Source organism: Nansenia antarctica, assembly GCF_963989245.1.
Source record: "Nansenia antarctica genome assembly, chromosome: 13".
Lineage (NCBI taxonomy): Eukaryota > Metazoa > Chordata > Actinopteri > Argentiniformes > Microstomatidae > Nansenia > Nansenia antarctica.
The window spans coordinates 2,389,829-2,404,551 of record NC_137683.1 but is presented as its reverse complement, the minus strand read 5'-3'; the positions used below and the strand labels follow the sequence as shown (position 1 = coordinate 2,404,551).

General features: G+C 43.3%; 1 protein-coding gene across 1 annotated transcript in view; it reads left to right on the top strand.

Annotated features, from left to right (window-relative positions):
- The window catches only part of vopp1b (VOPP1 WW domain binding protein b), a gene marked incomplete at both ends in the record, with an annotated part of 102,838 nt that overhangs the window by 80,181 nt on the left and 7,934 nt on the right, over positions 1-14,723 (top strand). The window contains one exon of the mRNA XM_080544384.1: positions 10,815-10,892. Within this exon, the coding sequence (XP_080400510.1) occupies positions 10,815-10,892 (78 nt within the window). The remainder of the gene's footprint in view (positions 1-10,814; positions 10,893-14,723) is intronic.

Sequence of the window (14,723 nt, the reverse complement as noted above, 5' to 3'; positions counted from 1 at the left end):
AGCCTGTCTGGAAGGATGGTGTTGAAGGCAGAGCTGAAGTCCACGAAGAGCAGTCTCGCGTAGCTGTTTCCCCTCTCCAGGTGGGATAGAGTGGCGTGGAGAGTCGTCGCGATGGCGTCCTCTGTGGACCTGTGGGCTCTGTAGGCGAACTGGTATGGATCCAGGTTGGGCGGGAGGCGTGTGAGTATGTGGGCCCGGACTAGTTTCTCGAAGCACTTCATGATGATTGGTGTGAGTGCCACTGGGCGGTAGTCGTTTAGGCAGCTCACCGTGCTTTTCTTCGGGACTGGGATGATAGTTGAGGTTTTCAGGCAGGGTGGGATGGTGGCCTGGGACAGGGACTGGTTGAAGATGTTGGTGAAAACCCCGGCCAGCTGGTCGGCGCAGTCCCTCAGCACCCGTCCCAGGACGCCATCCGGCCCCGAGGCTTTCCTGGGGTCCACCGCCTTCAGTACGCGTCTCACTTCATGCTCTGTGAGGGTGAGGCTGCTGAGACTTGGAGAGAGTGGTGTTTGTGTTGTGGTTACCTCCGTTCGCCCCTCGTCGAACCGGGCGTAGAAGGTGTTCAGCTTTCCCGCCAGCAGGGGGTCGTCCTCTGCGGCTGTGAGCCTGTTGGCTCTGAAGTTTGTCATCTGCTGAACCCCCTGCCACATCCGCCTGGAGTCGTTGCTCAGGAGGCATTCCTCAATCTTCTCTCTGTGCTCTGCCTTGGCCGCTTTGATTCCTCGCTTTAGGTTAGCCCTGGTGGAGCTGTACAGCGGTGTGCTCTTCCCTGTGAAGAAGGCGTTGTCCCTCTCGTTGATCAGTTTTTGGACCTTCCCAGTCATCCATGGCTTCGTGTTGGGGTAGACCCGGACCCGTTTGTCCACGGTGACTGAGTTGGTGCAATTCACTATGTGGTTCAGAACCGACGACGTGTACTGTTCCAGGTCCTCATGCTCATATTCCTGCCATGGGGTGTCATTTAGGCAGATCTGCAGTGGAGCGGACCCTTCTGGCCAGGTTCTGACAGTCTTAGTGGTGATGGGAGCACTTTTCCCCATGGTAGTGTATGCAGGGATCAGGAGGATTGACACATGGTCAGACATGCCTAGATGAGCTAGCGGACTAGCCTTGTAAGCACGTTTGATGTTGGTGTATACCTTGTCCAGTGTTTTTTCTCCTCTTGTTGCACATTTCACATGCTGATAGAACTTGGGTAGTACTGCCTTCAGGTCGACATGATTGACATGATTGAAATCTCCTGCTATGATGTGAATAGCCTGTGGATCAGTGCTTTGTTGACCACTTTACTCTGTTAACCCCTCCCCTCCAACTCCTCAACCAAAAACTCTGTTAACCCCCCCTCCACTCCTCAACCAAAAACTCTGTTAACCCCCCCTCCACTCCTCAACCAAAAACTCTGTTAACCCCCCCCTGTCTGTTTGGGGGTCAGTCCTGTGGCAGCCACAGTGAGCTCAAGTGGCTGCTGATGTTGTTTAATAAATCAATGTTGAGAGCATCACTGCTGCCCTACAGTAGCTACAGATCTGTGTAGGTACAGTATGTGTTTAACCAACTTGTACTATAACTAGCTGTGGTTGTATAGCCATCTAGGCAATGGCAGTCATACAGTAGGAGTTTATTCATATTTTAAGCAAACGATTGTTGGGTTACCTCTGATGGACTTATAGTCTGTCTGTCTATCTTACTGCTTTGATTCCATTGCTTCAATTTAAACAGTCCTTGTCCGCTGTAGCGGAATAATATGCCTGATTTTGTATTTATTGATAAGACATTTACTTTACTTAAGTCTGGGCTGATTGTCTGGGCAGATTAACACATTGACGTCCCCAGTCTGGTAGACAATGAAAACCGGTTTCCTCTGCTCATGTTTTTATATTTGCTAGACAACAGATACATTAGAATAGTTTACCTCCTTTTGTTTTCCCTAGCCTGCCTTGACGCCTAGAAACTCATGACCATGTTGACCCACACCAGGGTGATGGCCCTGCCTTTATTCACTCTTGAGCCCTCCCTCTTTACCTTTGTGATACCATGGGGAAGGGACGGCTAAATTCACCCACATCACCTTCATCCCTCTTCCTCATCTTCACTGTAAATGTGACCTCCCCTTAATGTGATTGGTTTGGACCTCACCTGAGGGCGGGATTGTTACCTGTGTATAAAACACCATGTTTCCTCTCTGTCTGGACTTTTTCTGAGAACGATTTCACTGACAGACTTTGTCTGTCATGCTTGCAAACTGTTCTCCTTTTGCAAAAGACAATGAAATACCTTTTCCTATTGTGAGAGAAAATTATTATATGTAATAAGAAATGTTTCTACATTTAAGATTCAAACTCCATCATCTTAAATTGAATATCTACAGCAAGCTATAGAAACTGATTTCCTGTTGTCACACAATGAAACCAGTTTCTCTACTTGAAGCTTGACATTGACTAGACAACAGACACATTTAAATGATTACAATGACCTGATTGCTCTCTTTCACTTCTGACCTGCACCTAGATGGACTAAGCCATCTAGAGCAGTTTTGGACTTTTGTGTTTCCCCAGACCCAGTACTCTAGGACCAGACTAAACCTGTTGTAGCCTTTGTGTTCCTTTTCCACCTTTGTGTCTCTAGGAGAAAGTGGGGGTCAGTTTCCCCCCTAACCTTCATCCCCATCATCTTCCTCATGTACAGATCCACACCCCTTGTTAATGATTGGTTTAGAACTCACCCGAGGGCGGACTTGTTACCTGAGGGCATACATACTGAGATGAAATGAATGATCGAGACTTTGTGAGAAACTTTCACTGTTAAGACTTGTCTGACGTGCTTGTAAACGTTCTCCTTCTGCAGAAGAATATTAAATATCATTTCTTATATCACATCTTGAAACGAAACAGGCTGCCTTTATTGATAATTTGCTCTAACACTATGCATTTGAAGAAAGCAGGCTGCCTTTTTTCTATTTTCTATTTAGATACTTAGATATTTCCCCAATCCCGCCCAACAGCATTCTGTGGCATGCCTGCGATAATGTCATTGATGTCGGCTCTCTCTGACATGGCTCATTGACTTAATATACAGGAAATGTCTTATTCAGGCCCATAATGTAATTTTTATGTGTTGCAATGAACCGAAAAACATCACACTTGGACATCGAGGTGTTTCCACTCAAGCACATTAATATTCCTTCTGTCATACTTGTTTAGAAACACTATTTTTAAGCGGTGTGTCCGTAGCATGAGATTTAAACCAATCAGGAGTCGTATGCGTCACTACACAAGCTGAGCACAAAAAGCAGGCTGAAGACAACCGGCACCTACTTCATGAGCACTCTGCCACCCAGAAACGGCTTTCTTCCAGGAAAAGCTTCCTGGACACCACCAAAGCCCCGGAGACCACCACAACTGCTGCCAGGATCACTGAATGGCAGAGGCGATGGAACTGCCTTGGCAGCCAGGTGACCCAATGGGGTAGTTCTCTCTTTTTTCACCATAGTTGTGTTTGCATCCCTGATAGAAAAGCTGTTCAAAAGAATATTCTTCCCTTAAAACGCTAACGCTATTAAATACAAATATATAGTGGAGGTTGAAATAAGAATATGACTTGGCCTGAAAAAAAAATCAGTCAGGAGATTTTTTTAAAATCCCTGGATAGTGTAATGGCCGACGTGGCCAGCAGGGGGGGTCAGAAGTTTTCAAGTGTTCAAGTGCTGATACAGGTTTGTGGTGTTGTCTCGGGATGTAGCGACTGTTCCACGACAGGTCGTGCACACACCTGCTTTTGTTGTGCATCAATACAGAAGTGCTGCTTTTCTTCTGGACTAAATTGTTCAAAGTTGCTTCTGGCTCGGCTGAAGCCATTTATCCACACCATGAATGTTGCTAGCTACTGAAACGTCTTCACACATGGGCGTTTCACGTGCAGTGTAGTTGTTGGGCGGATGCGTAGCTACCTTGGGCCACTTCTGATTGGTGAACAATGGCTGGTACATGTGGAGCACAGCACTTCTGATTGGTGTGGATGACTGACACACAAGAAAAAACATTGAATCCGACGCGCTGTATAACATATCCCAAATCGCAGGTTTTGCGATTTGCTAATTGCATCATTTAAAATCGCAATTTCGATTTAAAATCGATTAATTGTGCAGCCCTATAGTCAACTCACCATTAGCTACAAGAGTTTCACTTGCTTGCCTGCTCGCCTGACAGCTATCCCATTGTGTATCATGTGTAGCCCAAGTCATTCTATGCTAGTTTTCATGTACATTTCCAAACAAAAAAACGGCTGCACCACGTAGCTGTAGCTTGCAAACCGTTGAAATGTTAATGTAATATCAGTTCACAATCACTGAACTTAGTTACCATTAGCTGTCACCATGATTCTTGTAGACTAGTAACGTATGTTCTCTGTTCAATGCTACAAAGGTTTGTGAAAAAGTTGAAGTAGACAGACAGGATTATGGGAGTAGCCATATACCATCCAGCCACAACCTGGAAACATGGTGTTCTGCCTTTTCTGTACTATAGATACAGTTTCCCTAGCAACAAGGCTTTATTGGTCTCACTTAACACATGGTTCAGCTTTGGTTGCAGTGTTTCAGACATTGGAGATCTTCCACAGACAGAAGTTCAGCCGTTGTTGGAGCTTCTTTGTCATCTTGTCTAGCCCCTGGGCCGACCAGGGGAAACTTTCAAATGGTCAACTCTGTTATCTCTGGGCTAAACTCCATTTGTAAGAAATCATATACTTTGAATGCGGCTGAATAGGAAACGCTTGTTTGTTAAAGATGAGGTGGAATTATCTGGAGGCTGCTGCGGAGTTGTGATAGTTGACAACAACAAGCTCACAAGCGTACAGTACACACACACACACACACACACACACACACACACACACACACACACACACACACGCACACACACACACACACAAACACACTGTCCTAATCATAGGCTTGTCTCTGGTTAGGGTTTTGAGGGAGATGAGAAGGGAAAAGAGAGAGGTGAAGAGGACACAAAGAATGACAGTAAAGGAGAGGAGTGTCGTATCCCTAACTAGATCCCTAGCTCTAGGCCAGACTCTAATGCGGCCTTCCGGTAGTTCCAGTCTGGTGAAATGTGCAACCAGAAGGCAAAGTCATTTTTCGTTTTGTTACATGTATCATGATGTATCATACATTGAAATCGGAAACAATTTGAAGACGACATGAGTATTTGAAAGTTGCTAACCCTGAAATCACAATCCTGAGAAAAAGCTCTTCAAAGATTTGTTTTTTTTTCACACCTTGACAAAGCCAGGTAATGGGCGGTAACAATAGCTGGTTAACCCCACCCCCAACCGCTGTCAGCTGTCAATATCTGTCAGTGTTAGTCACTGGGTCAGATAGGCTTTTCAAAGAGAAGTTTACAGTACATAGCTAGCTATAGCTAACATTATGTTAGCAATGTTATTACCGTAGCTAATTAGCCAGCTTATTATTATGGAGGCATTAAGGTAGTTGTAACTGTTATTCTTTTAATGATCCAAACAAATCATCAATCAGAATCAGAATAACTAAGATTAATTTGCTTATGTCTTGTGCTGGAAATAGTGCAGTGCTCAGTACTCAATGTCCAGCCTTATAGTTCAGTTTCAAGTTTTATTTGCCATGCAACATGTACATGTACAGTTTGAACTGAGGGCAACAAACTGAGAACATACAACAGACTACACCCAGGTAAGCATGCACGGTCTGTGAATTGACTATCAATAGCTAATAGAGAGGTGACAGAGGTTTCAGGGGTGGAGGTGGCAGAAGGGACAGAGGTTTCAGGGGTACAGGTGGCAGAAGGGACAGAGGTTTCAGGGGTACAGGTGGCAGAAGGGACAGGAAGGTGATGCAAATGGCAGGGAGGAGAGGAGACAGGGACGTGACAGGGACATAGAGGTGTGTGTAAATGTGACAAGGCAACCCTCACACCGTCCACCCCACACACACACACACATCCCCTCTTGAGGCACTGAAGTCTAGTCACAGAGCTGTGAAGCAGCATGCTGGCACTGTAAACTCAGGCTTTGAATACTGTCCCCAGGCGCGTCTCTCTCTCTCAATATTAGTGTAATATTAGGTGTGACTGACAGCTTTTTGAGTATGCCAATCGTATCGTATGCCTGTTGTGGAATCAACACCATTTCAATTCAATCACTGTAACATAGTTGTTGGAAAGCCAAATCTGTTCCTGAGGGATGTACAATAGAGAATAGCCTAGATACTGTATCTAACCTGCAAGATAATCTTGTTTGTTTAATCCTCACCCCTATGGGACTTGATGCAGTTTATTGCCGGAGTCCAATCAGATATATTGTATCGTTGATAAACTGTATAGAATCTCATGATTGAGGGAAACAAGATCTCACTCAGGAGGATAGTCATGTAAAAAGATAATTTTTTTCTTGTTTCTTGTATCAGTCTTGTTTTCGTGTCACCTTTTTGGACCATGACCAGTTTGCAACCAGATTGCAATCACGCTTCAGTGCTTCAAGTTGTATTTTCTGTTTTGACTGTGTTTTGACTGGCGGGTGGCTGAAAAGAGGCATCTTGTTCTTGTGAACGGTATCTGTGACTGGCTTTGTTCCCTGCTGGAGCCATTCTTCTACAAAGGGATTGTACTGTTGTGCACCCAAGGACTCTACTCCTCACTGTGTCTGCAACTGATGAACTCATCATATCTTTGTCAAGCACCAGAAGATCCTGACTCTCTTCAAGAAATGGGTTCCCCACCTCTTCGATCACTGCTGTGAGGGACCTAACATGTTTCATGAAGGCTTCTTGCACTGCTGGCTTCTGCTTGTGGTGACGGTTTTCACTTGGGGTGCTTTCATTCTCAAGATTTGTGGTCATTCTGGCAATTTCTGGACCTGCCACCATCCAGCGATGCAGTGCCCCATGATTCTCTATCAGGCCAACTGCTCCACCAGATCCTTTGATGAGTGCATTGTTCTGTTCATGGCATTGGTCGATTGCCATAGCTGAGAACATGTGAGTTGTTTTGTGCACAACAAACTTCCCAGCACGGAATTCCTCCAGGATTGCCATATGTTTATCAGAGAGGACCATCATGTCAGGAACATGGACTGAGAGCCACCTGGAGTAGTGAGTGTGATCCAGAGCAAACATCCAGGGTAGAAGCTGTGTGAGAGTTTCTACATAGAGCTGTATTGTAACAGTATCGCCATGCTACAAACTGACACACAGGGACACAAGGCCATGGCTGAGCAAAACATTTCTTTATTAGAATAAAAGTGCAATTTTAACAAAGATATACATTATTATAATAGACAGTGATCGGGCAAAACGTGGAAAAATGCAATGCTCAATCACCTCTCAAGGTCACCAGAGGTCAGATTGAAAGTGGTTCCATGTCTGAAATAAATCCTTGGGATATGTAGATTATATGCTGAAAGTTTCATGCTTTAGTCATAAAATGGTTTGTTTATCTGCCACACTATCTCCTCCGGTACTGGTACAGGTAGAAAAAGGCCACATATAATGATGGGGTGTCTGTACCTCCATTGAGAACTATGAACAATAATAATTTGACTGCTGCTTACTACTGATTGCTATACAGCCTGTATAGTGATACTACTGTATATATGTTTGTACAAATTGTGCAAGATGTCATACCTTGTCGTGGAGCCTAATAATAAAATGTCTTTGCACAGTGATGTGTTTTTCTTGGTATGCATATTTTTAAATCCGACATCCCCAAAAAAACGTTACGCACAGCGATCTTGCACACTGACGTCCGACGCGTTTTATTAGCATGAAGCATTACGGTAATCCTGTTAACTGTCCTGCAGTTCTAACTTGACGATGTGTCCCTCTCTATACCATGGCGGAGTGGTCAAAAGCAACTCTCAAAAGGCTTTTGACGGATGCGAAAAACGCAGAAAATCAGACCTGTTCCGAAAACAATTATGATGGACGAATATTTCGGATTAGGTGTGCAAGCGTGATTGACACAACATGAGTTAAAAAAATAAAATAAACAGATGTAAAAAACGGATCAGTGTGCAGACCTTACGGCTCTGGTTTTGAAGTGACAGTTGTCTGATTAATACTGTAGGTACACACCTACGTTGTTCTGTTGTTTAGAACATGCATAAGATTCCTTTATTTTCCCATAAAATTGAAGAAAATATTCCCTAAAAGTTAAAAGTGTAGGTACACACCTACTTTGTTCTTTGTTCTATTGTATGCATATGTTTCCTTTATTTTCCCTTAAAATTTGAACATTTTCTATATTATTATTTGAAAATTTACAGCGCTGTAAACAGTGTTATTCTAGCACAATACATTGCACCCACTTAATCTGTCTTAGGCTACTGTTGGTGAGCTAATTAATTGCTTGATGAGAATATCATAAACCAGGGGACATGTCAAGCAGAATATTAATGTTGACAGTGCAAAATGAAAAGGTCATATGCACCTTCCTCACACGGTGAAAGAGTTAATGTAGCCAACAAAAATACGCTAAAGACATAAATACACTGTAACTGTACAATTTAAGAAAAGTTATTATTTCCACTTAGTAGTCTAAATGTTGAAGTGAGACGTCGGTGGTGGCCTTCATTTTTTACCCCGAATATTATTTTGGGTCACTTTTAGCTGGCCACCCTAATTTAACTGTTGTCCCCCCTGTGCCCCACCCTGAAAATGATCTGGCAACGCCCCTGCCCTGACAGTAATGCATTTGAGTGCTTTTGAAGTAGGAATAACTCTTCAAGCAAATGAGATTTATTAATTTAATTATTTACATTGAACTCTGCGTGCTGATTGGCTGCTCTCGTCACCCAGCCTCAACCTGGTAGCATCTCTGCACTGGAGGGCAAGAGAATGATTCATTTACATGACACTTCTGCTATGCATGGCAGACATTTAGGCCATCGTAACACTGTGTAGAGATGGTAACCTCACCCCTGCTCCAGATGTAGTCTACACCTGGTATTAGAAAGAATGTTTCAAATCTGCTCATGGGTTGTGATGAGTCTGATCATAGGCCTTGTGGCCACATCCGGTATTGCAACGCTTCCTATGACTGGTACAAAGCCAGCCAGGGAGTCTCCTGTCTCATATTTATGATGAGCAAGTCATATTTCATTTCATTTTCATTTTAGACATTTAGCAGACACCTTTATCCCCACCCTCCAAACGAAGCACTCGATCTCCAATTATAATTTTGTAAAAAATAATGTGTACCATTACTATGTCTACATTTACCAATTGAATATTTTGTATCCATCGTGTTTGCCTTCTTTTTGTCTGCTTAAGTAAAAAATACAAACAGTTGAAATTAACAATGGAGCCCTTTTTGAAATAATACAGTAAGTACCATTTAACAGTACCCCTCACCCCCAACCCATCCTTGTCTCTGGTAGTATTGACAGTGAGACATGTCTCACGTGACTTTTCCCACCTCTCACCTCCTCCCTTGTCGCTCTGTGGGACATTAGGCTGCTCACAGATCTCTGCTGTCTGCTGCACTCTGCCTCTCTCACCACACAGCTGTTACATCATACCACAGCAGCAGCAGCAGCAGCAGCCTGGGTCAGCAGAGAGGAGTCAGTGCAGTAGTGTTGTAGGCTACCTGGAGAAGTTTGACTGTGACTGTGGCTGTATGACTCCATTACTATAGCTATGGGTAATCATGGACCCCAGCAGACTGGATAGTGTGATACATACATGGGAGCCTAAGAATAGCAAATGAAGTGTTACCCTGGAGGTCTGCAAAACCAGGTAACCAGGTGTGTTCGCACAGTATGTCACCACTGTGTTCAATGCTCAATGTTATGTTTAGGAATTCCCGATGCTATTTGGGAGCAGTAGCCGACTGTATAATAAAGGGTGATGGAGCTATCCGTGTGACGTGGGGCTGTTGTTTCAGATGTGTAACATGGGACTGTTGTTTCAGATGTGTAAAGTGGGGCTGTTGTTTCAGATGTGTAACATGGGGCTGTTGTTTCAGATGTGTAACATGGGGCTGTTGTTTCAGATGTGTAACATGGGACTGTTGTTTCAGATGTGTAACATGGGGCTGTTGTTTCAGATGTGTGAGGTGGGGCTGTTGTTTCAGATGTGTAACATGGGGCTGTTGTTTCAGATGTGTAATGTGAGACTGTTGTTTCAGATGTGTAACGTGGGACTGTTGTTTCAGATGTGTAACATGGGGCTGTTGTTTCAGATGTGTAACATGGGACTGTTGTTTCAGATGTGTAATGTGAGACTGTTGTTTCAGATGTGTAACATGGGACTGTTGTTTCAGATGTGTAACATGGGGCTGTTGTTTCAGATGTGTAACGTGGGACTGTTGTTTCAGATGTGTAACGTGGGGCTGTTGTTTCAGATGTGTAAGGTGGGACTGTTGTTTCAGATGTGTAACATGGGACTGTTGTTTCAGATGTGTAACATGGGGCTGTTGTTTCAGATGTGTAACATGGGACTGTTGTTTCAGATGTGTAATGTGAGACTGTTGTTTCAGATGTGTAACATGGGACTGTTGTTTCAGATGTGTAATGTGAGACTGTTGTTTCAGATGTGTAACATGGGGCTGTTGTTTCAGATGTGTAATGTGAGACTGTTGTTTCAGATGTGTAATGTGAGACTGTTGTTTCAGATGTGTAACATGGGACTGTTGTTTCAGATGTGTAACATGGGACTGTTGTTTCAGATGTGTAATGTGAGACTGTTGTTTCAGATGTGTAATGTGAGACTGTTGTTTCAGATGTGTAATGTGAGACTGTTGTTTCAGATGTGTGACGTGGGGCTGTTGTTTCAGATGCCGCTCATATGAGGACTGCTGTGGTACCCGCTGCTGTGTGAGAGCTTTGTCCATCCAGCGACTATGGTACTTCTGGTGAGTAACTCCAAAGGTAGAGTGTACAGATGTTAGAAGATGTTTCAATGAAACTCTGTCATTGCGCTGTCGAAAGGAGGCTGTCTCACAGATCCATAAAGCGGCGGCGACGAAATTGCACATTAAATGATGTTATATTCACCAAAAATATAATGATCAACTGGCACAGCAGTAGCTGCTAGCTAAACAACATAGACCTTTACGAAAAGCAAGTCAAATTAGTTAGCCCAACCTGTCTAGCTGCTGTAACACTTTCCCATGAAATTATTAAAACGTTATCCGAAAAAAAAAATTGTGCGGAAAGATAGGAGCTAGAGCAGGGGTAGGCAAACCTTTTTGATATGACGTACCATTTTTTTATGTTCTTTAAATGTTAATTATGACTCAACATCAAACCAAACCAAACAGACCAACAGATCTGCAATTTGATTCCAATCACAACACGAACAAACATTTCCTTTTCAGCTAAGAGCTATGTATGCAAAGCCATGTATGCTAAATAAAAAGTCGCGGTGATCCCTGGCCCTGTTTTCCTTTGCTCAGCCCTGTTATCTGTGGGTGGTCCATGGTCACTATTATCTGTGGGTGGTCCATGGTCACTATTATCTGTGGGTGGTCCATGGTCACTATTATCTGTGGGTGGTCCATGGTCACTATTATCTGTGGGTGGTCCATGGTCACTATTATCTGTGGGTGGTCCATGGTCACTATTATCTGTGGGTGGTCCATGGTCACTATTATCTGTGGGTGGTCCATGGTCACTATTATCTGTGGGTGGTCCATGGTCACTATTATCTGTGGGTGGTCCATGGTCACTATTATCTGTGGGTGGTCCATGGTCACTATTATCTGTGGGTGGTCCATGGTCACTATTATCTGTGGGTGGTCCATGGTCACTATTATCTGTGGGTGGTCCATGGTCACTATTATCTGTGGGTGGTCCATGGTCACTATTATCTGTGGGTGGTCCATGGTCACTATTATCTGTGGGTGGTCCATGGTCACTATTATCTGTGGGTGGTCCATGGTCACTATTATCTGTGGGTGGTCCATGGTCACTATTATCTGTGGGTGGTCCATGGTCACTATTATCTGTGGGTGGTCCATGGTCACTATTATCTGTGGGTGGTCCATGGTCACTATTATCTGTGGGTGGTCCATGGTCACTATTATCTGTGGGTGGTCCATGGTCACTATTATCTGTGGGTGGTCCATGGTCACTATTATCTGTGGGTGGTCCATGGTCACTATTATCTGTGGGTGGTCCATGGTCACTATTATCTGTGGGTGGTCCATGGTCACTATTATCTGTGGGTGGTCCATGGTCACTATTATCTGTGGGTGGTCCATGGTCACTATTATCTGTGGGTGGTCCATGGTCACTATTATCTGTGGGTGGTCCATGGTCACTATTATCTGTGGGTGGTCCATGGTCACTATTATCTGTGGGTGGTCCATGGTCACTATTATCTGTGGGTGGTCCATGGTCACTATTATCTGTGGGTGGTCCATGGTCACTATTATCTGTGGGTGGTCCATGGTCACTATTATCTGTGGGTGGTCCATGGTCACTATTATCTGTGGGTGGTCCATGGTCACTATTATCTGTGGGTGGTCCATGGTCACTATTATCTGTGGGTGGTCCATGGTCACTATTATCTGTGGGTGGTCCATGGTCACTATTATCTGTGGGTGGTCCATGGTCACTATTATCTGTGGGTGGTCCATGGTCACTATTATCTGTGGGTGGTCCATGGTCACTATTATCTGTGGGTGGTCCATGGTCACTATTATCTGTGGGTGGTCCATGGTCACTATTATCTGTGGGTGGTCCATGGTCACTATTATCTGTGGGTGGTCCATGGTCACTATTATCTGTGGGTGGTCCATGGTCACTATTATCTGTGGGTGGTCCATGGTCACTATTATCTGTGGGTGGTCCATGGTCACTATTATCTGTGGGTGGTCCATGGTCACTTTAAGTTGCACACAAGCTTAGATTTGTTTTTTTATTTATTAAAATCAGTTGTGCAATAGTACATTTTGGTGAGTTGTTTTTATACAATTGACTTATATGACATTAAGGTAATGAATAAAGGAGACAACTACAGTATGTAGGTAGTAAACTCTGTTGTTTTAGGTTCTCAAGTTTTTCAGAAACAGAGTAGTGTAAGAAAACAGTGTTTTGTATGACTTTGCCTTCGTGAAATCTAATAATAACAATATGGATAATAATATTTATATAATTAGTATATATAATTTTTATCATATAAAAAAGAATATCTTACCTTCTAACAGATAGGTGCATCAATCCATAAGAGGGTAACGACAGGGTTTAATCTTGGCAATGTCGTCCACCAGTCTGTCTGACAGTGTGTCTGTCTGTCTGTCTGTCTGACAGTGTGTCTGTCTGTCTGTCTGTCTGTCTGTCTGTCTGTCTGTCTGTCTGACAGTGTGTATTCCTCATGCTCATGGCAGCAGAGCAGAAGTTAGTTACATCTCTGAACATGGATGATCTGGTGGAGAGTTGTTTTTTGATTGACTAATGTCCATGTCTTTGCTACTATGAACTGCACTGCCAATCTCGTGGTCTCTGGTACACTGTTGCCGTCTACATCTTTCCTAGCAGGTGGACCTTGTTCAATCTCCTTAGAAACAAAACAAAACATTACAGATTTAGCTATTCTCAACTCTAAAGTAACTGTATTGTTAAAATTACTACTATTGCAAGACCTCACCTGTGTCCCTGTACTTGTCTCTGCTGCACTTTGACCAAAAAAGGCCCTTGACAATATCAAAAACATGCTTGCACACACATATAACTTACTCACACACAAGTTAGTGTTACTGGCCACAATTTGGTACAGTTATTACTGAAATTATTGAGAATAGAGACATGGTTGACATGTAAATTAGCTATTGTACTATTAAGGGCCATTAGGCTTGAGAACCATCAGTTCTCAAGGTTACTTCGTATTTAGTGGCTCTGACTTAAAATGTGAGGACAGTTCCTCTCTCTGGGCATCGGCTCCAATAATGAGTCCCTCAGTCTTGTCTTTAATTGGAGTTTCAAGCCATCTGTGTTTATAAATCCAGTTTCTAATCTAACTTTGAATAATCAGTATTTCAGAGACTCCTGTTTACACTTACATTTGATTAATTAAACCACATGTCAATATCAAGGCCTGCGGGCTAGACACAGCCCTCTACCACTTTTAATCCGGCCCACCAATAAATTCGGACAAACAATTTAATGCCAATGTGTCTCGTAAGCCAAGAGTCATTGGTAGTTTTCAAAGAATATAACCTTCGGAGGCATTTTGAAACAAAGCAGCTGATTCGTTGAGGCACTGCCCTACTTGAGTGAAAATCATGTCCAGTAGTTGTCACTGTTTATAAATAATGCTTATGTCCATTTAGAAGAATGTGCTTACGTGCAAGTTAAAGATGACGTTCAAATACATTTTCCAATCCAATGGGACACAGTCCAGCCAACACAGTCCAGCCAACCAATAATCATTTATAAATGTACTTGAACGTTATCTTTAACTTGCACGTAAGCAAATTTTTCTAAATGGACGTAAGCATTATTTATAAAACGGGGTGCGCTTGTTTAAAATTGCGTAGGTCTGTCATATGTACTTCGTCTATAAATAACAAATATACTTGAAATTGAACGCAGGTGAATGAGCTTTGTATTTACGCCCTGTGATAGCAGGGTGCGGACACCAGTGACCACTAGATGAGTTTCCTGTCTTTGAAAACGAGTTTATGGTGTTTTTTGAAGGATTTTCTGTATGCCCATCCAGATCCATTGTGTATGTCAAAATG